Source organism: Uranotaenia lowii, chromosome 1 (genome assembly GCF_029784155.1).
Source record: "Uranotaenia lowii strain MFRU-FL chromosome 1, ASM2978415v1, whole genome shotgun sequence".
In the NCBI taxonomy this organism is placed as follows: Eukaryota; Metazoa; Arthropoda; class Insecta; order Diptera; family Culicidae; genus Uranotaenia; species Uranotaenia lowii.
The window spans coordinates 110,930,494-110,954,326 of record NC_073691.1 but is presented as its reverse complement, the minus strand read 5'-3'; the positions used below and the strand labels follow the sequence as shown (position 1 = coordinate 110,954,326).

Below are 23,833 nucleotides of genomic sequence, written 5' to 3'. Positions count from 1 at the left end.
TTGTAACTTCTATGGAATTTATTTCGATTCTGCTTAAGCAGTCCGGCACTTTGTTTAAAGCTCCTTTTCGATATTGCGTAAAGCTTAGTTCTTTTAGAAATGGGACACTTTCATTTGCTAATAGCTCGTTAACTAGTTATTGGATTTTAAAAATTTTAACAACATTTTGTTGCCTGTAAAAAGTACTATTTGACCAATTTTTTCCAAAATTTAAAATTTATGCGTTTTTGAGATATGTACGATGCAAGAGAAAAAGAAAAAAATAATTTTGCACAGTTTCCTTTAAAATTCGTCATTATCAAATTGATAGCTGACAAAACCGTTGATTATTCAAAGAATTACTGAGTTTTTGTGGTGGATAAGTATGCAAACACTGTCAATAATGTCCACAAAGTTCAAATCAAGCAATGGAGTGAAGCAGATGATCGGCAACAACGGTTAAGGATCATCAAGGAATGCAAGTCTCATACCAGCATTTTTAATTTTCAATAAACGAAAAACCAAGGGTAGATCGCTGATATGTCCAAAACAATTTTCTCCGATAAGCTGAAAGTGTTGCCTAGTGATGACTCATTAAAATCCAACCTCAAACAACCATTTTTTGATAGTTCCAAAGCTCTTAAGCTGTAAAACCGGTACCGAAAAAAAAACGTTCAAAAATGTGGTCAAAAATAATCAAATTTGTTCATTTCGAAACAACTGTATCCACTAAAATGCTTCCAGTTTCCAGTTTCCAGAGAAGTATTGGACCAAAAAGTATCAGAAATTGAAGAAGGAAGGTGAAGCCACCTAAAATATAGATTTTACGAAGTGTAAGTTGGAGAAACTGATCAATACCATGACTAAACAAAGTGTGCGCCGGCCAATGAGAGATACCAAGAATAAAGTAGAAATTTCTTTAACAAAAAACGGTAAATATTTTTTTTCAAATTTTTTCATGAAAGATCATAACATTGCCTTCTTTTTCTTCATAGAAAGTATTTCGTTCAAACGAATGGTTTTTGAGATACAGGCATTCGTAACTGTCCCATTTCTAAAAGAACTAAGCTTTATTCAGAGAAAAATTGGATTCACGCAACGGTAGTTAGACCCGAAATTTGACAACCGTAATTTGACAGCTCGATTGATGGGCTGCATTTTTGTCAGTGTAACCGAGTAACACTGAAGAAAATAATCATCTTAAATCTGAGGCTACTTTTCTGCTGGTGTTTTTGTTGTCCTTTGATAAAAAGTAGCATATGCGAATAAAAAGGTAGGTAGAAGTAAAATATGATTTTGCAAATTCAAAATCGCTTTCAGGTATGGCGCTTTTGAGAGCAGAAATGGAGAAGCATGCCTCTCCTAATACAATTGCCCATTGTTTGTTTGCGTACTATTTTTTGGGACTGGAAAAAGTAGAGCTAATGCCAAAATTTAAAACAACAACAACAACAATCGGAAATTGGGTTAGCAAGTTTGAACTCAACGGAACGGTTAACAGATGCAATAGGGAAAAAATCTTTTTTAAATTTTCCGAAACAGAGCGGAAGTGGATCGTTCAACAATTACAACAACAATAACGATTGCTCCATCGGAAAATTCATTTTCCTTAGCAGTAGTCAATGAAATTCCCGAATGCACAGATGTCGATCACATTTGATTAAATTTTATTATTTTTATATTTTTTACTTCCGTTGTATGTTGTTCGGTAGAAATTAAGTAGCCAAATGTTTTGGGTTGGTTTAGGCATCCATTTTTTTTAAATCAGTGGTTGTTTTAGTTTTTTTTATCACGAAAATAGGTAATTAAAAAATATTTCATGTTGATTGTTAAAGAGTAGTTTTTGAAATATATTTTGTTCTACCTCTATAAGAGTTAATATTTTTATAACTCAATTTGTTACGGAATGGTAAATATGTAAGGCTGAAGTCAACTTTTCTACTGCAAATTAATGGAATTAGATTTTTTCTTGAGACGTCGAAAACAATCCCTTCACTATATTTTTTTGTAATTATGACATGGACTATAAATGATTCTGAACAAAGTGATGCTTGTTCCGTCGCGTTACTTGACGTGTCACTCTTATTATACCATCCGCTTTAAAGTTAGAAAAGGAATCCCTTAATACTATAAATTTTTATAAATAAAGAAATAGATTGGTTCCCGTTTTGTTTTTCAAATCAATGATTCGATACATTTCTTTTCTAAATAAATGTGATAAATCATTTAAGGCCGATGACATAGTGAATACGATGCGATGCGATGCGGTGAATGCGATTCAATGCGGTGAACCACATTTGATGAAAATGTATGTGAATCGCTTAAACCTGACATACTCAACGCGGCGAAGGAGATGTCAATTTGTTCCGCCGCTCGAGTTCGCATAGGCTGCGTCCGTAAATTTTCCGCCAATTCGCATCGCATCGCACTCACTATGTCATCGGCCTAAGAATTGGTAAAATGCATTGAAAACGGATTTAAATATCACTGCATCATTCATAATTGAATTTTAAACAATGGTTTTTTCGCCGCAAAAACTTATAAATATAATCTGAATCGTTTGTTTCAGTGCAACAGCTTTGACGTCTTACGGTAGTTTTTCTTCTTCTTTTGGAAGAGTTGCAAAAATCCAACTTTTCTCTGTAGGAGCAATATTTTATGTCGAATTGAAATGCGTTGAGCCGCTGAATCCACCGAGACATCAGTGAAGATGGATTTTTCATATTTCTAAGGTATTCGAGACTAGCATGGTCACAAAAAACAGTGCCCCTGAATTTCTCAATACATCGTATTACTGCCAGACATTCACGCTCAGTTGGTGAATATTTTCGTTCGGATGACGATAGTTTTTCAGAGTGATAGCATATTGGTTTTTCCGCTGCCTCTTCTCCTTGAGTCAGTACGCCTCCAATGACTGTTTCGCTTGCGTCACATGCTATCTGGAATGGCTTTGCGTAGTCTGGTGTGGTGAGAACTGGTGCAGTTGTGAGACACTGTTTCAAACGTTGAAATGCTAGTTCAGCAGCTTCACCCCATCGAAATTTTGTCTTCGCTTTTGTCAGTTCTGTCAGCGGTACGGCAATCTTGGCAAAGTTGTTGATGAAGCGCCTTTACCAGCCCGCCATTGCTAGAAAACGTTGAACATCTTTTCGGTTTTTTGGTTGTGGGAAGTTTGTGATTGCGGAAGTTTTGTCAGGGTCCACATTCCAACCGTTCTCGTCTAGGATGTATCCTAAATATTTCAATTTGGGCAAACAGAAGCTTGATTTCTTCTACTACTTTCTTCTAGCTACTTCTCTTAGCAGGTGTGTGAATCTTTCGAAAGAATTAGCTGCGATGATAATATCATCTAGATAAGCGAAAACCTCGGGTTCCAGATCAATGAACAGGCTCGTCATGACCCTAGCAAGTGCTTGACTTGCAGTGCAGAGGCCGAATGGAATTACGCAATTACGCTGTGGAATTGTGAATGCGGTTTTTGGTTTCGAGCTGTCTTCTAACGGTATCTGCCAAAAAGCTGCTTCTAGGTCGATTGACGCCAACCATTTACATCCACTGAGATTCTGCATTATGGCTGCTATTTGCGGAATGGGAAAAGTTTCAGGAACTACAATTTTGTTCAATCCTCTCGCGTCCAAACATAAGCGTATGGAGTTATCTTTCTTGCGAACTGCTACTACTGGCGAGTTCCACGGACAGCAGAAGGCTTCTATCACGCCCATTTTTAACATCCTGTCAACTTCTTTGTTTACATCTTGTAGGATAAAACGAGACATTGTGTAAAACCGTTGCTTCACTGGCTTTGCTCCATTGGTGTCAATTGCGTGAGTGTACAGATGCGTTCTTCCTAGCTTGCCTGTTGATTCAGATGAAGGGAATTCTTCGACTGCTTCTTTCAACTGCTGTTTTTGTTGCTCAGATAGACTGTTTAAGCGAGCATTGTTTTCTTCAGAGATGCTGTTCACTAGTAATTTCATTTGAAATTTGTTAAAGAAATCCATTCCCAGAATAAAACTATCAGGCAAATTTTCTAAACATATTACTGGCATTACGTGCCGCTTACCCTTGAGTTCTATCGGTAACATGACGTGTGATATTTTGTGTTTTGTGTTGTCGGCCGTAAATATTGATCATCGACCTGGAATTTTTTGAAGTTTGAGGGTTTCTGCTATTTCAGTTTTACTACCTCCTAGGAGTGAGCACATTGCTCCTGTGTCTAGCATTCCTTTCATTGGGATTCCTCTGCATGTCACATCAAGATACGGTCTATTGTCAAATGTGGAGATGTTGTGTACAGCTATGTTTGAATGTCCAAAGTTTTTTACTATAGATTCTGTGGGGTCGGTTTTTGTCTTGGGCAGCAAATTTGGACCCTCTAACAGTTGCCGCCTCTGGCGTTTCCCGGATGGTTGTGCATGAGATCTCTGGCCATTTGAATACAGTCGGTACAATTCCTCACAGTGTATCCTTGTTTTCCGCATCGATAACAAAACAGGTGTGTTTTGGGATATGGGCACGTTAGGAAGAAATGATTGTCTCTGCCACATTGCCAGCATCTCAACGTCGATGTCGTGTTCGCTGTTGTTTGGTGATTCGGCATTCTTTGGTTTCGCCCTTGATTATCCACATGAACTGCGTTGAAACTTGCTCCAATGAATTCGTTCCCGTATCTGGGTTCGGCAGTCTGCCCTTCCGTTGAAAGATCATAGTTCTGCATCGCTGGATTTAAACCTGCATTTGTGTTGCTATACTGCTGTGACATATCCGGCACGTTCTGCTGAACTAATGGCGAATTCCATTGTGGTGTGTTTTCGGTTTCGATTGCGTTAATCCCTTGCTGTGTTGTTGGCCTGTTGTCCCTTTGTAGCTGTGGTCTTAACTGCCTGTAAACATTTGCACGTCCAAGCTCTTGTGGGCGATGTGAATTGCCTGCGAAGCTACTGCCATTAATGTTTGCTTCATCCACCTCTTCGCAAACTTTAATTAAGCTGGCTAGCGATGATACTTGCGCGGCAATCGATACTAATCGGAAGTGTTGATTTAAATTTGTTCTCATGATGTGGAATTGGTCCATCTCCGAAAATGGAGGATCAGCTGCGCCGAACATTAACGTCAACTCCCAATTAAAAGTCTCAAAAGATTCATTCGGTTTTTGTACTCTGCAGTAGACTTGTTTTCTTATCCACTGTGCAAAGTCTCTAGGAATAAATTGTTGTTTTATTCTTGTTTTAAATTCATCCCAAGAAATGTACGCATTGCATGCCAAACAGAACCAGTCTAAGGCTTTTCCAACCAGAAGAAATTTTATTCGTTACATCAATTCGTCACCATTCATGTCGTCGGTCATTGCGAATTTTTCTACCTTCTTGATGAACACGATCAGATCAAGCGGACTTCCTTTTCCGTCGTATTTGAAAGGCCATGCGTGAATTGGTTTTCCTCTTGGTCCTCTCTGGTGCCTGTTCTGCTCTCTCAGAATCGACAGCAGTACTTCGTCGCGAAGCTCCTGAGACATTCGTTGTTCTGGTTGTCTCGATGCACTCCTCGATCGCGCTGTGAATTTCCACGTTCAGGAAGATGATGCACTTGTTGCATTCACGATTGCTGAAGAGCTGCATTAATGTTTTTGTTTGAAAAGGTAGGAAAACATATCGACATTCAAAATGCTTGAACACCCCCAGCAATAAAAAAACATCGCACGGCTTGACAGTCATGCCGTCGCGTATGTGTGGTAGTGTGTGACTACCGAAACAGCTGACTGGAAAAGCAGCAGCACAGTTGAACATAAACCGCCGTCGACTACAAATCGCCCCGAAAATAAATTGTCGCGAATCCGTTCAAACCGAAGTGCAAAGTGTTTAATTTGCAATCCGCGAATTCCGAACAAGTGTCCGAACCGGTAGTGCAACTGGGTAAGCGCTTTGCCCCAACATTTTGGTCCTTCGAAGCCAGATTCAGGACATTTGTGGAAGCCCCGTGGACCGCGGAATAGTGAAGCTGTTCGAGCTATTGTTCCTGCCTGCTAGCTGAACCATTTTGGACGCAGGATTCGCCATCGCTATTGCTGAGACGACGCCGCGACGCCATCGCAGATTTCGGTGCAATTGAAAATTGCAATCAATCAGCTGGGAGCAGTTTTTTTGGAAGCAGATCCAGGAGGAACTGAAAGTTTTTTTGGTTTATTACGAGAACGGTAAAGTGTACGATTGGTGGCTTGATGCATGTGGCCTACCTGAGAGAAATAATAAAGATTTTGCATGTGAGTAAGTCTTGGTTTGTTGCATGTGGTGTGAGCCTTGTACGCTGTAATTTGGTCTCGGATTCTGCCGGTACATTTTCACTTTGCTGTTTTTTATTGGTTGCCTCCCCTTCGCTGCTGTCAATAGGGTTGCCAGTTGTCGGTTTCGTCGCGGTACTGTGGAACGTCGAGTTTATTTATCGGTCAGTGAATTAATATTGAAGTGAAACATATTTGGTGCAGTGTCAGATATTTAAAAGTGTAGCAATGTCTAAAAGTACGCTGAAGGCTTTGCTAAAACGTGAACGGCAGTTATATGTTATTTTTGATGGTACGGATAGATTCATCCAAACCTATCAGATTGATAGTGATCGGTGTCAATTAAGTTCGAGATTACATGTGATTGATACTGTGTACAGTGAGTGTTTTGAAATACGGAGCAAAATTGAACTTTTGCTGGATGAAGAAGAGCAGAAAGATGCTGACAGTGAAGTCAAAGGAGAAATTGCCAAGCAACGTGAAGAGGAAAACGAAAAGGTTCTACAACAATTCGATGACCGATACTTCGCCATCCGAGGTGACATCCTTAGACTCCAAGGTGATAAGGATGCCTTAGGTGTGAACACAACCAGCAACAGTCAGAGTCAGTCTGCGTCAGGAAATACTTCGAGAGTAAAGCTACCAGAGATACGTTTGCCGTCCTTCAGTGGAAAAATAAGAGAGTGGATTACATTCCGGGATTCCTTCCGAAGCCTTATCCATGACAACGAGCATCTGACGGCTATGGATAAGTTTATATACCTACGTTCCTCTCTACAGGGTGATGCACTGAAAGAAATCAACAACATTGAGCTTTCAGAGGCAAACTACGATGTCGCCTGGAAAACTTTACAAGTTCGCTATGAAAATAAGAAGCTGATTGTGAAGGCTCATCTCGACGCTCTTTTCGCCCTCGAACCGCTGGAAAAGGAGAATTACGACGGTCTGAACTTCCTCATCAGCGAGTTTGAGAAAAACTTGATGATGTTGCAGAAAATCGGAGAGCCAACGGAGTCTTGGAGCACAATATTAGTCTACATGTTGTGTTCTAGGCTAGATTCTGCAACATTGCGCCAATGGGAGACGCATTACGGGTCTAAGGAGGTCCCAACGTACGAAGAGCTGCTTCTGTTCTTGCAAGGTCACTGCTCTGTTCTCCAATCAATCACCTCTGCAAGAAATCCACCATCCGAAGCCCGTCAGACGAGATCAACAGTTTGTAATACAACCATCAGATCAGTTTCACGTTGTCCGTTCTGTGCAGATCCATGGCACTCACCGTTCCAGTGTGGCAAATTTCAACGGATGAAGGTTCCCGAGCGAATGGATGCTGCCATTCGAAACAAGTTGTGTCGGAATTGTTTGATGCCAGGCCACTTCTACCGAAATTGTGAACGAGGTTCTTGCCATCATTGTCAGCAGAAGCACCACAGTATGTTACATTCTAGATCCTCCGTTCCACAGCCGCAGTTTTCGGCACAATACCGACAGCAGAGTCAAACGCGTTCGGCGCAACAAATACTGTTTCAACCGCAACCGCAGCCAATGAATCAACAGCAACAACACAACTCAAGACCAGTACAGCATGCGCACACCACTACACAGCATGCACAAACCCACTCACACAACACAAACACAAATCCAGACAACGCACAAGCCACCACAAGTCAGAATTACGTAGCACTTCCGTTTACACCGTCTCGTAATATTTTACTGTCCACGGCGATGATCCGAGTCAAGGTTCGTTTTGGAAATACACTTCTGGCACGTGCGCTGCTAGATTCGTGTTCTCAGCATTGTTTAATGACACGTGAATTCTCTCGACGGCTGAAGTTCCATGAAACCCCTACGTTTTTGTCGGTGCAAGGCATTGGCTCCTCTCAAATGGTTTCAACGAAGTTAGTTTCCGCAGAAGTTGGTTCTAGATCCCCCAGAATTTCTCAGTTTAAAGAATGGATGCAATTTTTTGTACTGCCAAGGTTAACAGTTGATCTGCCTACTGCTGCTTTTGATCCTTCGATCCTTACGCTGCCGAGTTCGGCCTGTTTAGCAGATCCTGGGTTTTATGAGTCTGGTCCAATTGATGTTATTATTGGAGCCGAATTTTATATGGATTTATTGTTGGATGGAAGAATGAAGCCGTTAGAGAACGGCCCCACATTACAGAATACAGTTTTTGGTTGGATTGTGTCTGGTAGATTGCCCAATAATCAAAATTCAGTTTCTCAGTCAGAAGTTTATGTCTGTTCAGTCGGTGATATTCAAGATCAGCTCACACGTTTTTGGGAGCTCGAAACATGTCATGTTCGCAGCGTTCAGTCGATTGAAGAGTCAGCTTGTGAAGAGATTTTTAAGAATACTACTGTCAGAGATGAGTCAGGAAGGTTCGTTGTAACTTTGCCTAAAAAAGAAGGTTTTTTGAATCGGATTGGAGATTCCAGAGTTATCGCCACGAAACGGTTTTTGAGTTTGGAGAAACGATTATCAATGGATTCTGAATTGAAAAGGTCGTATTCTGAATTTATTCATGAGTATCAGAGTCTTGGTCATATGTCAGAAGTTATCGACAGCTCAAGTCAGTTGAATGAAGTTTGCTACTATTTGCCGCATCACGCAGTGCTTAAGCCCGAAAGTACCACGACAAAGTTACGGGTGGTTTTCAACGCTTCCTGTAAGTCGTCGACAGGAGTCTCGTTGAATGATGCGCTTATGGTTGGCCCGGTTGTACAAGATGAGCTGATCGATATTGTTTTGCGATTCAGATTGTGTCAGTTTGCGATTGTGGCAGATATTGCCAAAATGTACCGTATGATCCAAGTTCAGAAATCAGACCAAAAATTGCAGAAAGTTCTTTGGCGAGACTCCACCGATCAACCCCTTCGCACTTACGAGTTGTTAACAGTAACTTACGGAACAGCGTCTGCGCCTTACTTGGCAACAAAGTGTTTGCAAGTCCTAGCCGATCAGGGTTCTAAACCTCATCCCTTAGCGTCGAAGATTTTGGGTCGTTGTTTCTACGTCGATGATATGCTTGCTGGAGTTGACAGTATCGAAGAAGGTGTACAGTTAGTCAAAGAAATGTCAGAATTAATGGACTCAGCAGGTATGTCTTTGCGAAAATACGTTTCGAACAGTTCAGAAATACTCTTAGAAATCCCTGAAAATCTTCGAGATGAACGTTCGGTTTTGGAGCTTGATTCATCAAGCTCGATGGTGAAAACTTTTTGATTGTTATGGGAACCTGAGTCAGATGTTTTTCGGTTTAGTACTCCAAGTTGGAAGAGTTCAGCACCCATTACGAAAAGGTCAATTTTGTCAGATGTTTTCAAGTTATTTGATCCATTGGGATTAGTCGGTCCTGTGATTATTCAGGCAAAAATTTTCGTTCAAGAACTTTGGAAACTTCAATGCGGATGGGATGATGAGCTTACCGAAGATTTAAAGAGCGCTTGGGATGAATACAGAAGAAATTTGATTGGGTTAGATAATGTGTCAGTACCACGATGGGTGGGTGTCAGTAAAAATGTCAGTTCATTACAAATACATGGATTTTGTGATGCGTCAGAGAAGGCCTATGGGGCCTGTATTTATGTCAGAACTGTGTCAGAATCGGGTGAAACTGTTGTTCAATTGATGACCTCAAAATCACGAGTCGCTCCTTTAGAGAATCTCCAGAAAAAGAAGAAACGTCAGTCAATTCCAAGGTTAGAGTTGTCGTCTGCATTACTGCTTGCTCACCTGTTTGAGAAGCTCGTGAAAGGCACGGAGCTGTCTTCTTTCAAATCGTTTTTCTGGACAGACTCGATGATAGTCAAATGTTGGCTTGCATCTTCACCGTCAAGATGGACTAATTTTGTGGCAAATCGGGTGTCCGAAATCCAGCATATTACACGGTCGGGCGTGTGGAGTCATGTCGCAGGCACAGAAAACCCAGCAGATATCATATCGCGAGGAATGACCCCCGCTCAGTTACAGTATCAATCTCTTTGGTTTCATGGTCCCAGTTGGTTACGATTGGAGGAATCGCATTGGCCTCAACCTCAACAAATTTGCCCAGAAATACTCAGTTCCATGCTCGAAGAGAGAGGAGCTGTCACTGCCGTCGCTGATTCTTTGACAACCAATGAGATATTCGAATTGAGAGCCTCACTTGTAGATTCAATTCGATTGACCGCGTACTTTTTGCGATTTCGTTTCAATGCGCAAAAGTGTAACAACAGTAACAGAAAAGTCGGATATTTGTCAGCTACAGAGTTAGAAGAAGCCCTTCAGTGCTTAGTCAGATTGTCCCAAAAAGAAAGTTTTCCGAAAGAATATGCAGATTTGTCGAATAACCGTCAGATTTCAGTCAGTTCAAAGTTGCTGTCTCTCAATCCACGCATGATAAATGGAATAATTTGTGTCGGTGGTCGATTAGAGAATGCAGCAATCTCTGAAACGAGAAAACATCCGTTTATATTGGACTATAAACATCCGCTTACCAGATCAGTCATGTCGTATTACCATCAGAAGTTGTTTCACGCTGGACAGCAGCTATTGATCGCAACAGTTCGTCAGAAGTTTTGGCCAATTCATGCAGGCAGTTTGGCTCGGTCAGTAATCCATAATTGCGTACGTTGTTTTCGTGCTAGACCCGAAATTCAAGAACAGCTTATGGCTGATTTACCCCCGGAAAGAGTGACACAAAACCCAGTATTTCAACGTGTGGGAGTAGATTATTGCGGCCCATTCCTTGTCACTTACCCCCTACGTCGATGTCGCCCGGTGAAGGTATTTGTAGCCATTTATGTGTGTCTGGTTACGAAAGCTGTGCATCTTGAAGTCGCGTCAGATTTGTCTACAGATGGGTTTCTTGCCACTTTCAAACGGTTTTGTGGCCGAAGAAGCACGCCAAGTTTGATTATGTGCGATAACGGCAGAAATTTTGTCGGAGCCAAACGGAAACTCGACGAACTTTCCAAGTTATTCAGCGAGAATAGTTTCCAAGAAGCGGTCATAAAACACTCAGCAAACCAAGCAGTTGAATTTAAGTTTATCCCAGCTCGATCACCCAATTTTGGCGGACTTTGGGAGTCTGCAGTGAAGTCGTTTAAATCACTCTTAAAACGCACTATTGGTACACGCTCGTTGGGCTTAGAAGAACTGCAGACTGTCGTTGTACAAATTGAGGCAGTTCTAAATTCACGTCCGCTCACTCCATGTAGTAACGATCCAAACGATTTCGAAGTGCTTACTCCTGGTCATTTCTTGGTTCAAAAATCGCTCACTGCTCCCCCAGAACAGAACTGGGAAGATGTACCAGACAATCGTTTAAATGTATTGCACAGAATGGAAAAGACAGCCCAACAAATTTGGAAAAGATGGTCAACTCAATACTTGTCTGATCTGCATAACAGAACGAAATGGTCCAAGCAGCGAGATAACATTAAAGTCGGAACGATGGTAGTTCTCAAAGAGGATAATTTACCGCCATTACAGTGGGCAATAGAAAGAGTGTCAGAAATTCACCCTGGGTCAGATGGTAATGTCAGAGTTGTAACTGTTCGAACGCAATCTGGAAGTTTAAGAAGAAAAAGTGGTTGGCTTAAAGGAAAGAAGAAGAGAGATGTTTCTTCCTCTTTGCCAGGCTCCGGCTAGCTCATTAAATTTAGCCAAAAGGGGAACTTGTGGTGATTTCCGAATGATATCACGAAAATATAAGTGTTATAAATTTAGATTGCTTCACCTTAAATTACATTCCTTGATTTGCCGCACCTTGCATTATATACATCTTGCTATCAGCTGTCAAACTTCCCCACGCTTTTTGTACTTCCGTTAGTCAGAGAAAACCGAGCAAAGAATATACACGCGTTTAGCCTCTGAAAAGTTCTCGTGTTTTCATTGCTGCCTTCCAGACGTTCCCTAGTGACCCACATTGCGGCCAACCTACGGCCACTTCCACAACAGTTAATTTGGCGACGAGTGGTTTTGGACGCTGGAAAGGATGTTTCGGGACGATCCGCCTGCTAATCGTGCTGTTGCTGCTGCCCCAGCTGCTGCTGCTGTTCCAGTTGCCGTGCCGCCATCTTTCACAATTGAACCATTCGACCGAAATCGAATGAAGTGGTCAAGATGGGTGGACCGACTAGAATTTTCGTTCACCTTGTTCGGCATTCGGGAGGATTTCCGATTGTTTATGTTGCTGCACTATATGGGGGGAGAAAATTACGATATCGTTTGTGACAAATTATCACCCCGAAGACCGCAAGAGCAGACGTATGCTCAAATTGTGGCCCTGCTGGAGGCGCATTTTAATCCTGTGCCGTTGGAGATTTTGGAAAATTTCCGCTTCAAGTGCCGCAAACAAGGAGATGAACGACCGGAAGAGACAATCGACGAGTACTTGGTAGCACTTCGAAAGCTTGCTATCACATGCAATTTCGGCGACTATCTCAACACTGCTTTGCGGAACCAGTTCGTCTTTGGTTTGAAGGATCGTGCCATTCAAGCGCGGCTGCTTGAAGTGCGGGATCTCACTCTGGATCGTGCCCGGGATACTGCGGTTTCAATGGAGCTCTCCAACAAAGGCGGAAGAGAGATCCAATTGAAACAAGGAAGAAGTGAAATGAATTTCGTGGACCATTCTCGCTCTGCGAAAGCCACCCGGTCGAATACAATCAAGAAGAAGAAAAGTGAAAATATGGATGCCGGGAAGAAGAAAGGTGAATGTTTTCGTTGCGGAAGTCCAGATCATTTCGCAAACAAGTGTCCGTACCAGAATGCGGTGTGCAGGCATTGCAAAGTATCCGGACATCTACAAAAAGTGTGCCTAAAGATGAAGAAGAACGCGAAAAGTGACGCCAAGAGCGTAAAATCGGATGCAAATTTGCTCGAAGAATCACAAGAAAGTGCAAGTGAGGTTATATCCTTGGATGAAGTGTGCAAGTTAGACGGTGTCACCGTGTCACCATCCCCAAAGTATTGGTTGGATGTGAACGTAAATAGTGCTACGATACGGTTTGAAGTGGACACTGGTGCTCCAGTAACAATAATAAGTGTGAAAGACAAAGAAATGTACTTTCCTGAGAATGCGATGCTACCGTCTAACTTGGAGTTAGTGAGTTTTTGTGATACGAAAATTAAAATCCGAGGAATGCTGAAAGTGAGTGTAAATTACAAAGAAAAATCGATGCTGTTGCCGTTGTACGTTTCGAACGTGAAGAAACATCCGCTGCTGGGACGTCAGTGGTTGTCGGTGATGCGAGTTGATTTGAACAAGATCGCCTACCACGATGTCCATACGATTGCTGCTGCTGCTGTGCCGCTGAAAACAACGCCTGCTGCTGTGAAATCGCTTGTTGAGAGGTATGCTGTTCTCTACGACGAGTCGATTGGAAAGATAAAAGGGTTGTCCGTCAAGCTATGCCTGAAGCCAAATACGAATCCGGTCTACATCAAAGCCAGAACAGTGCCTTTCTCCTTACGTGGTGCTGTTGAGAAGGAGCTCGACAAGTTGGTGAGTGATGGAGTGCTCGAAAAAGTGAACCACAGTACATGGGCGACTCCCGTGGTTCCAGTCCCAAAGGCCAATAATAAAGTGCGACTCTGCGGTGACTACAAGATTACTGTCAATCCAAATCTGGTAGTTGACGATCATCCGCTGCCGACAATTGAGGAGCTTTTCGCCAATGTTGCTGGAGGCGAGAAGTTCACGAAGATCGACTTGACGCAAGCGTACCTGCAACTGGAAGTTGATCCGGATGATCGAGAAGTGCTGACTCTTAATACACACAAGGGTCTATACCGGCCGACGCGCCTGATGTACGGCATTGCGTCTGCACCTGCGATTTGGCAAAGATTGATCGAGCAAATACTGAATGGAATACCTGGTGTTACCGTGTTCCTGGACGATATTCGGGTTACTGGTCCGAATGATCATGTACATTTGCAACGGCTTGAAGAAGTTCTGAAGCGCCTCAGTTCGTACAACATGCGCATCAACCTGGAGAAGTGCCATTTCTTCGCGAACGAGATTGAATACTGTGGATACAGAATCGACAAAGACGGTATCCACAAGGTTGACAAGAAGATCGCTGCCATTCAGAACATGCCCAGACCGGAGAATAAGGAACAGATTCGCTCGTTCGTTGGACTTGTGAATTATTATGGAAGGTTCTTCCCAAACCTTAGTACGACTCTTTACCCGCTGAATAACCTGTTGAAGAATGACGTCCGTTTCGAGTGGTCGAAGCAATGCGAAGAAGCATTCAGCAAAGTCAAGCAAGAAATGCAGTCCGACAAGTTCCTTGTTCACTACGACCCAACCCTGCCGCTAGTTCTCGCTACTGATGCCTCACCCTATGGTGTCGGTGCGGTACTGAGCCACGTCTATTCCGATGGTTCGGAAAGACCAATCCAATACGCGTCTCAAACGCTCAATGCTACGCAACAGGCCTACAAGCAAGTTGACCGAGAGGCATACGGAATCATTTTTGGAGTTCGCAAGTTTTACCAGTACCTGTACGGGAGGAGATTTACTCTGCTAACAGATAACCAGCCATTGAAGCAGATCTTCTCCGACGCGAAAGGTCTCCCGAAAATGTCTGCCCTGAGAATGCAGCATTATGCTACATTTCTTCAGTCATTCAACTACGAAATCAAGTTCAGGCCTACCGGACAACACTACAATGCCGATGCTTTCTCACGTCTACCGCTGAAGGAGAAAACTCCGGAGAATGTCATCGAAGAGACGGACTACCTGGAAATCAACATGATCGAAACATTACCACTGACCGTAGAGGAGCTCGCTAAAGCTACTGCTACGGACCAGTCTGTGAAAGTACTGCTGGAAGGTTTGCGGAATGGGAAGACCGTCGAACCTAGAGACCGTTTCGACGTAGATCAACAGGAGTTCACGGTGCAGAAAGGCTGCGTCATGCGAAGGATTCGAGTTTACATTCCTCCGTGCTTGCGAGTGAAAGTGCTTGCCGAACTACACTCTACACACTTCGGCACAAATCGATTGAAGGCTCTCGCTCGAGGATACGTGTGGTGGGAAAAGATCGACCAAGACATCGAGGAGATCGTGCGCAACTGCAACTACTGTCAGTCCACCAGGGCTGAACCCACCAAAGCGCCGACGCACTGCTGGGAAACACCGACTGCACCATTCGAACGAGTTCACGTCGATTTTGCTGGTCCGTTCATGAACACATACTTTATTGTGCTTGTGGACGCCTACACGAAATGGCCTGAGGTGCGTATACTGAATAACATTACTACTGCTACTACCATCCAAATCTGTCGTGAATACTTCGCAACGTACGGAATTCCATCCGTCCTGGTGAGCGACCGTGGAGTTCAATTCACGTCCGAGGAGTTTCAAAGGTTTTTGAAAATGAATGGAGTCTATCACAAGATGGGTGCACCGTATCATCCTGCGACGAACGGTCAAGTCGAAAGATTCGTTCAGACATTCAAAGCGAAGTTGAAGAGTTTGCAGTGTGACAGATCATCGATACATGCTGAGTTGTGCAAGATTTTGCTGGCCTACCGGAAGACGATACACCCAGCAACTGGTAAATCGCCTTCGATGATGCTGTTCAACCGACAGATACGATCTCGTTTGGATTTGCTGATTCCAAATTCAACAACCGAAGCCAAGAAGATCGATGGTAAGGTGCGCGACATCGCTGAGGGGGCGAGAGTTGCGGCCAGAGATTACCTCAACAAGGAGAAATGGAAATACGGTGTGGTTTCTGAAAAACTTGGAAAACTGCACTATCATATTCGACTCGATGATGGGAGAACCTGGAAACGCCACATAGACCAAATCCGAGAAGTAGGACAACATCTGCCGAACAAAAACGATCAACCTACACCTGTGTTGATTGAGAACGATCCTGTTACCGAGACAACAGTACCTGTGGCCATCGAGCGAACTACCATGAACACACCTGTGACTCCAAGAGTACTGCCGTCGGGTCCGAAGTCTCCTACCAAGCCACCATCCATGCCAGCTAGGTCTACAGAGGATCAAGTCACCGAAGTCGCCTTGGGTCCAAGAGAAGCTGCTGCCAACACTGGTCGTAGCCACGATCACCAATCACCAAGACGTTCGGGACGGGTCATCCGACCACCGAAGAAGCTGGATTTGTGAAAGAGATATTTGTACCCTAGCTTACTTATTACTTTGAAATGTATTTGAATTCCATTTGTTAGGAGGGAAGAGCTGTTATAAATTTAGATTGCTTCACCTTAAATTACATTCCTTGATTTGCCACACCTTGCATTATATACATCTTGCTATCAGCTGTCAAACTTCCCCACGCTTTTTGTACTTCCGTTAGTCAGAGAAAACCGAGCAAAGAATATACACGCGTTTAGCCTCTGAAAAGTTCTCGTGTTTTCATTGCTGCCTTCCAGACGTTCCCTAGTGACCCACATTGCGGCCAACCTACGGCCACTTCCACAACAATAAGATTTTAATGTTCATTTTATAACATTGCCTTTAGCAAATCATTTTATTTTTGGCTCCAATGGCCCATGGTCGAAATAGTTGTGGGTGGGTAAACAAATAACATCAAGTTATGATTTTCGACTTACGTGCAAAAACTGCATTTTGTCGCACTCGGTGGATTGCTCGCTGACCCGAAGTTTTTCTGTGCGTCGATCTCCTGCTGCCCTGCTGTCATCCTCGGACCAAACATCACGCTCGCCACCAGGCAATGCGCCTCCGGGGACCGGCTAACACACCCCGGTGGCTCACGGAGCAAGCGAACGTCTCTCGCTGTTGCTGCTTGAAAAGCGGCGAGCTTCCGAAACCCGCCACCAGGTGTCGCGATTGCCTCACCCGATTAACGTTGTGGATTCTGGCCACCAGATGTCGTGACGATCAGCACTGGCCTCTCCCACACGATGTCGATTCTTCCGGAACGGAACTGCTCCCGCTGCCTGCCTGAGGTCGATTCAGCACTCCACCCGGCGGGTGCCAAGCGCTCTGTCGACGGATCTCCTCGATGCACACGAACTTTCGGCCAGAGAAACGAAATTTCTGGAACCACGTGGAAGCCGGTTGACCTTGACTCCCCTCGTTCTTTCCGACGACTCCTGTGTGTTCCAAGGTTAGAGTTGTCGTCTGCATTACTGCTTGCTCACCTGTTTGAGAAGCTCGTGAAAGGCACGGAGCTGTCTTCTTTCAAATCGTTTTTCTGGACAGACTCGATGATAGTCAAATGTTGGCTTGCATCTTCACCGTCAAGATGGACTAATTTTGTGGCAAATCGGGTGTCCGAAATCCAGCATATTACACGGTCGGGCGTGTGGAGTCATGTCGCAGGCACAGAAAACCCAGCAGATATCATATCGCGAGGAATGACCCCCGCTCAGTTACAGTATCAATCTCTTTGGTTTCATGGTCCCAGTTGGTTACGATTGGAGGAATCGCATTGGCCTCAACCTCAACAAATTTGCCCAGAAATACTCAGTTCCATGCTCGAAGAGAGAGGAGCTGTCACTGCCGTCGCTGATTCTTTGACAACCAATGAGATATTCGAATTGAGAGCCTCACTTGTAGATTCAATTCGATTGACCGCGTACTTTTTGCGATTTCGTTTCAATGCGCAAAAGTGTAACAACAGTAACAGAAAAGTCGGATATTTGTCAGCTACAGAGTTAGAAGAAGCCCTTCAGTGCTTAGTCAGATTGTCCCAAAAAGAAAGTTTTCCGAAAGAATATGCAGATTTGTCGAATAACCGTCAGATTTCAGTCAGTTCAAAGTTGCTGTCTCTCAATCCACGCATGATAAATGGAATAATTTGTGTCGGTGGTCGATTAGAGAATGCAGCAATCTCTGAAACGAGAAAACATCCGTTTATATTGGACTATAAACATCCGCTTACCAGATCAGTCATGTCGTATTACCATCAGAAGTTGTTTCACGCTGGACAGCAGCTATTGATCGCAACAGTTCGTCAGAAGTTTTGGCCAATTCATGCAGGCAGTTTGGCTCGGTCAGTAATCCATAATTGCGTACGTTGTTTTCGTGCTAGACCCGAAATTCAAGAACAGCTTATGGCTGATTTACCCCCGGAAAGAGTGACACAAAACCCAGTATTTCAACGTGTGGGAGTAGATTATTGCGGCCCATTCCTTGTCACTTACCCCCTACGTCGATGTCGCCCGGTGAAGGTATTTGTAGCCATTTATGTGTGTCTGGTTACGAAAGCTGTGCATCTTGAAGTCGCGTCAGATTTGTCTACAGATGGGTTTCTTGCCACTTTCAAACGGTTTTGTGGCCGAAGAAGCACGCCAAGTTTGATTATGTGCGATAACGGCAGAAATTTTGTCGGAGCCAAACGGAAACTCGACGAACTTTCCAAGTTATTCAGCGAGAATAGTTTCCAAGAAGCGGTCATAAAACACTCAGCAAACCAAGCAGTTGAATTTAAGTTTATCCCAGCTCGATCACCCAATTTTGGCGGACTTTGGGAGTCTGCAGTGAAGTCGTTTAAATCACTCTTAAAACGCACTATTGGTACACGCTCGTTGGGCCTAGAAGAACTGCAGACTGTCGTTGTACAAATTGAGGCAGTTCTAAATTCACGTCCGCTCACTCCATGTAGTAACGATCCAAACGATTTCGAAGTGCTTACTCCTGGTCATTTCTTGGTTCAAAAATCGCTCACTGCTCCCCCAGAACAGAACTGGGAAGATGTACCAGACAATCGTTTAAATGTATTGCACAGAATGGAAAAGACAGCCCAACAAATTTGGAAAAGATGGTCAACTCAATACTTGTCTGATCTGCATAACAGAACGAAATGGTCCAAGCAGCGAGATAACATTAAAGTCGGAACGATGGTAGTTCTCAAAGAGGATAATTTACCGCCATTACAGTGGGCAATAGAAAGAGTGTCAGAAATTCACCCTGGGTCAGATGGTAATGTCAGAGTTGTAACTGTTCGAACGCAATCTGGAAGTTTAAGAAGAAAAGTGGTTGGCTTAAAGGAAAGAAGAAGAGAGATGTTTCTTCCTCTTTGCCAAGCTCCGGCTAGCTCATTAAATTTAGCCAAAAGGGGAACTTGTGGTGATTTCCGAATGATATCACGAAAATATAAGATTTTAATGTTCATTTTATAACATTGCCTTTAGCAAATCATTTTATTTTTGGCTCCAATGGCCCATGGTCGAAATAGTTGTGGGTGGGTAAACAAATAACATCAAGTTATGATTTTCGACTTACGTGCAAAAACTGCATTTTGTCGCACTCGGTGGATGGCTCGCTGACCCGAAGTTTTTCTGTGCGTCGATCTCCTGCTGCCCTGCTGTCATCCTCGGACCAAACATCACGCTCGCCACCAGGCAATGCGCCTCCGGGGACCGGCTAACACACCCCGGTGGCTCACGGAGCAAGCGAACGTCTCTCGCTGTTGCTGCTTGAAAAGCGGCGAGCTTCCGAAACCCGCCACCAGGTGTCGCGATTGCCTCACCCGATTAACGTTGTGGATTCTGGCCACCAGATGTCGTGACGATCAGCACTGGCCTCTCCCACACGATGTCGATTCTTCCGGAACGGAACTGCTCCCGCTGCCTGCCTGAGGTCGATTCAGCACTCCACCCGGCGGGTGCCAAGCGCTCTGTCGACGGATCTCCTCGATGCACACGAACTTTCGGCCAGAGAAACGAAATTTCTGGAACCACGTGGAAGCCGGTTGACCTTGACTCCCCTCGTTCTTTCCGACGACTCCTGTGTGACCGGACCTCCGGTTCCAGCCGCTTCCGGAGAGATTTCTCCCGGATGTGGAAGATTCTTCTGTCTGGATCCAGGTTTCGTCCGTTCACCGTGCCCTTTGCCAGAACGCTAATCGAGAAGGAAAAAGAAAAAGAGAACAAGGAAAAAGAAAAAGCCCCTTTTTTGGGGCTCTTTTCGTGTTTTCTTGTTTCCGACCTCTTTCCTCTTGTTTCCGTACTGGCTCGTAGCCACAATTGCATCAAAGCAGATTCGATGTCGTCCTTTAATTTGCCTTCTTCCACTTGCTTGCCGTTTTCCCGGATTCCAGGCTGGCTTCGTATGCCACGATCTCGCAGATTTTGTCGACAAAGGAGTCGGCCTTCTTCCGATGTGTTTGCCGTTTTCCGGTTTCCGGACTGGCAATCTCGTGACTTAGCAGAACTGCTGCCGTTCGAGGCTTCGCCTTACACAATATCTTTGCCGTTTTTCCCAACAGCAAGGCAAAATGCTTCGCGGCGTCACTTCTGCTTCTCACACGATTAAAAGGCACACTCCCGGAAACTGGCGGTTTTTTCGATCGCTAGCGTCTGGCTTTATTTTTTGTTTTTTCGATGTTGGCAATATGGGTACACGGTGCTTCGAAATTTGTTTACCCCACTGTATTTGGGTTCTCGTTTACCCAATTTACTGCACTGAGAGTAATTTGCGTCGATTATAATTTGCAATGTTTTGAACATTTATTCCGAATTGGTTTAAGCACAGAATAAACCAAGTATAATATTTAATTGTTACACAGCATTGCCACAACAGAAAATTACAAAATTATCCGAAAGTTGGTCGGAGATAATATTGATCAGAAGGATTGAGCTAAACTCAAAATGCTTATTAACTAGCTTGGTTACGTGGCCCTAAAGGCACACCAGAAGTAGTGCACATAGTACAAAACGAAGATACTTATTCTAACCAAAAGTAAGACCAGCGAATTCTGGCAAATGGTGATCAAGATTGCGTCACCAAAGTGTGACAAAGTCACCGACCAATATCTTAAACTTGCTTCTCTCAAAGAATTTCTGCTGCAGCAAACACGCAGAAGCGATCAAAAATCTTTAGTAAGCAAAAGGGTTTAGATCGAACGATGATAACGAAACTAAACGATACTATGTACAAGTATTTACAGAGAAACATAATGGTTTTATTTACAGGTTCGTGATGATTCGCAGAGTTCCAGGTAAAGGAGGATTTAGTCTCCTAAATCAGAAAGAGCCCAGAGTAGAGGTTTTACCGCGCGTTCGCGTTCCTTTTGAATTTTCTTACTGACCCCCGAAAATTTCTACGAATGTTTGTATTTGGCTTTTTTTTTTTGATTATAAGAGTTATTGATAGAGAAAGTAGCTTCAAATCCTCTACGTAGTACAAATACAAAGAGATTGTGATGGTTATCGCTTTCGGTATGCACGGTTTGTCTCGTCCGGCGAATGGTTTCTTCTTTTTCAGTACTTCTTTCTATTCGTCATCGGTTTGTAGTCTTCATGGCTGTGTGTCAGTTTGTCACGATCTGAGAACGGCTAAGTGTTGTTGCTCTTGATTTCTTGTTCTGTCAAGCTTGGTTCTTTCCTGTATCGATGATGGTTGTGGTACTTGTTAACATTTTCTGGTGGAGAGGTAGTTGCAGAGAATTTTTGTGTTGCTCATCACACCATTTATGTTGTTTTTGGAGATTTCTCTTCGTTGACCGGCATGGCCGTGTTCACATAGCTTGATTTCTTAGTGCATGGTGCTTTCGGCAGTTTGCGAGAGTCGATATGGAAGTAGCGACCGTCATAATGTCTACCCCTCACAACTTCTGCGCAAGACTCCGTAGGTGCTTAACTCTTTCGCCCGTTTTGAAGTCCTGATTATCGTTTCGACAGCAGCGACTTGGTGTTTGGAGCTACTGTACTTTGATTTCCCGTATTCCAATATCCCGAGCCTGAAGGGGCTGGTTTTACCTTCGATGTTTCCTTCGGTTCGTATAGGTTGATGGTTGGGTGTTGGTTAAGTTGTCAGTTTGTCACGGTCTGAGAAAGGATGAGCATTCTTGATTTTTGTGCTTCGTTCTATCAAGCTTGCTTCGTCGTGATTGCTGCGTTAGCATGCTTGTGGTATTCTTGAACATTTTTAGGTGGAGAGTTGGTTGAGAGATTGTTGTTGCTCGTCACACCTTGGATGTTGTGTTTGGAGCTGTGCTCGTTGTTGACAGGCTTTGCCGTGTGTACATAGCTTGATTATATGGGCGTGTGGCTTACGACAGTTAGCGAGAGAGAGTCGATATGGTAGTAGCGGCCGTCATGATGTCTACTCTTCACAACTTCTTCGCATAACTGTATTCCGTAGTACTGGGTCCTTTTTCTGATGTCCTGACAATCCTTTCAATTGCAGCGACGTGGTATTTGGAGCTGCTGTACTTGGCTTTCCGAACATTCCAATATCCCGAACCTGGATGGGTTCCCTATGATGGTGTGTAGCGCCTTGCTAAGGTGGCTCGCCAGTGCTACTATCCCCAGCGCTGCTACGCTGCTTCACGATGACAGGATTGCCTTCTGGACAATAAGTGGCGACAATCCGCAAGGTTGCCAGCCCTCTCCAAATTCTGACGAACTTCCTGGCAGAGTTCTTAGAGTCCATCCAGCCGACGCTGGTCCTACGCAAGGCCGTTGTCTCCTTCATAAACGCCTACTTCGTCGTGTTCGTCGGTGTTCTAGCGACGAATTAGCATCAGCTGTGCTCCGTTGAGTTGTTTAAATTGAAGAATTCTGCAAATTTGCTCCGAGTTGTTGGGGGCGAGGTTTCAAAGATGATGTTGGTCCTTCAGCCTTCTCCATTTCGTGTTTTGTGCTCTAAGTGAGCTTGTGGTCAGCGTTGTTGCTTACATAGCTTGAAACTTAATCTGCTTTGATGTCTTTCGCGTGATAGCGTCCGCGTTTCCCGCTCGAGACATCTTCTAACTCATACAGATTCGCACCTAGCACATTTCGAATAACTGCTGGCACGAACTTCGGATTCAGCTTTTTGTTGACATGATCTGCTTTCGATGACAGGTTGAACTTCCTTCTCCAGACTACATCGCCAATCTTGAAATCTACCGTCCGCTTCCTTAAGTTGTATCGCTGCTTGGAGTCTTCGTGACCTTTCTTGATCCTCTTCGTGATGAACTCTTGGATTCGCTTGATTCCTGATAGTCGTAGATCCTGTGTGATCTTTGGATCATCCGCGGCGTTCAAGTGTTGTTGTACGTAGAGATCAGTGTGTAGAATCAAATCACGGCCGAAATTCGCGAAGTGCGGGCAGACTCCAGTGACTTCGTGCTTCGCGCTGTTGATTGCTGCGGTGATCGCCGGTAGATTCTCATCCCAGCAGCGATGATCTTCATCTATTAGCGAGCGGATGCCTGTGATCAATACGCGGTTGGTGCGTTCGGCGTTGTTCACTTGAGGACAGTAGAAGGCAGTTCGCATATTGATGATCTTGTGGCGCGCCAGTAACGATTTGAATGCGGCTGATTCGAACTGCTTGCCATTGTCGGAAAATATGATCCTGGGTCGTGAAAACTTTAGAAACACCTGTTCTTCCAAGAAACGTACCATACGGACTGAATCTGCTGCTCTCATCGGTTGCACTATAACGTACTTCGTTATCCAATCTACTACGACAAACATAACGGTGTTTCCCTGCTTTGAGCGCGTTAGAGGGCCCACGAAGTCCACCGAGATCAGCTCCCATGGAACTTTTGCTGGTTTGGCGTTGCCCATCTGTGGCATCATCTTTGTGTTCGGCGCTTTGCTAGCTTTGCAGGTGCCACAGCTTCGAACAAAGCGGCTAACATCGTC

At 44.1% G+C, this 23,833-nt stretch overlaps 2 protein-coding genes across 2 annotated transcripts; both read left to right on the top strand.

Annotated features, from left to right (window-relative positions):
- The first annotated feature begins 6,484 nt into the window (after nt 1-6,484).
- LOC129737805 (uncharacterized) lies at nt 6,485-9,484 on the top strand. The gene has a single exon (XM_055728968.1). The coding sequence runs from the start codon at nt 6,485-6,487 to the stop codon at nt 9,482-9,484; it is 3,000 nt and encodes a 999-aa protein (XP_055584943.1).
- Nucleotides 9,485-12,239: 2,755 nt separating this feature from the next.
- LOC129737804 (uncharacterized protein K02A2.6-like) lies at nt 12,240-16,394 on the top strand. The gene has a single exon (XM_055728967.1). The coding sequence runs from the start codon at nt 12,240-12,242 to the stop codon at nt 16,392-16,394; it is 4,155 nt and encodes a 1,384-aa protein (XP_055584942.1).
- Nucleotides 16,395-23,833: the final 7,439 nt, after the last annotated feature.

Excerpts from the sequence above, each read along its gene's own strand:
- LOC129737805 (XM_055728968.1), top strand. The coding sequence starts at position 6,485 with ATGTCTAAAAGTACGCTGAAGGCTTTGCTAAAACGTGAACGGCAGTTA.
- LOC129737804 (XM_055728967.1), top strand. The coding sequence starts at position 12,240 with ATGTTTCGGGACGATCCGCCTGCTAATCGTGCTGTTGCTGCTGCCCCA.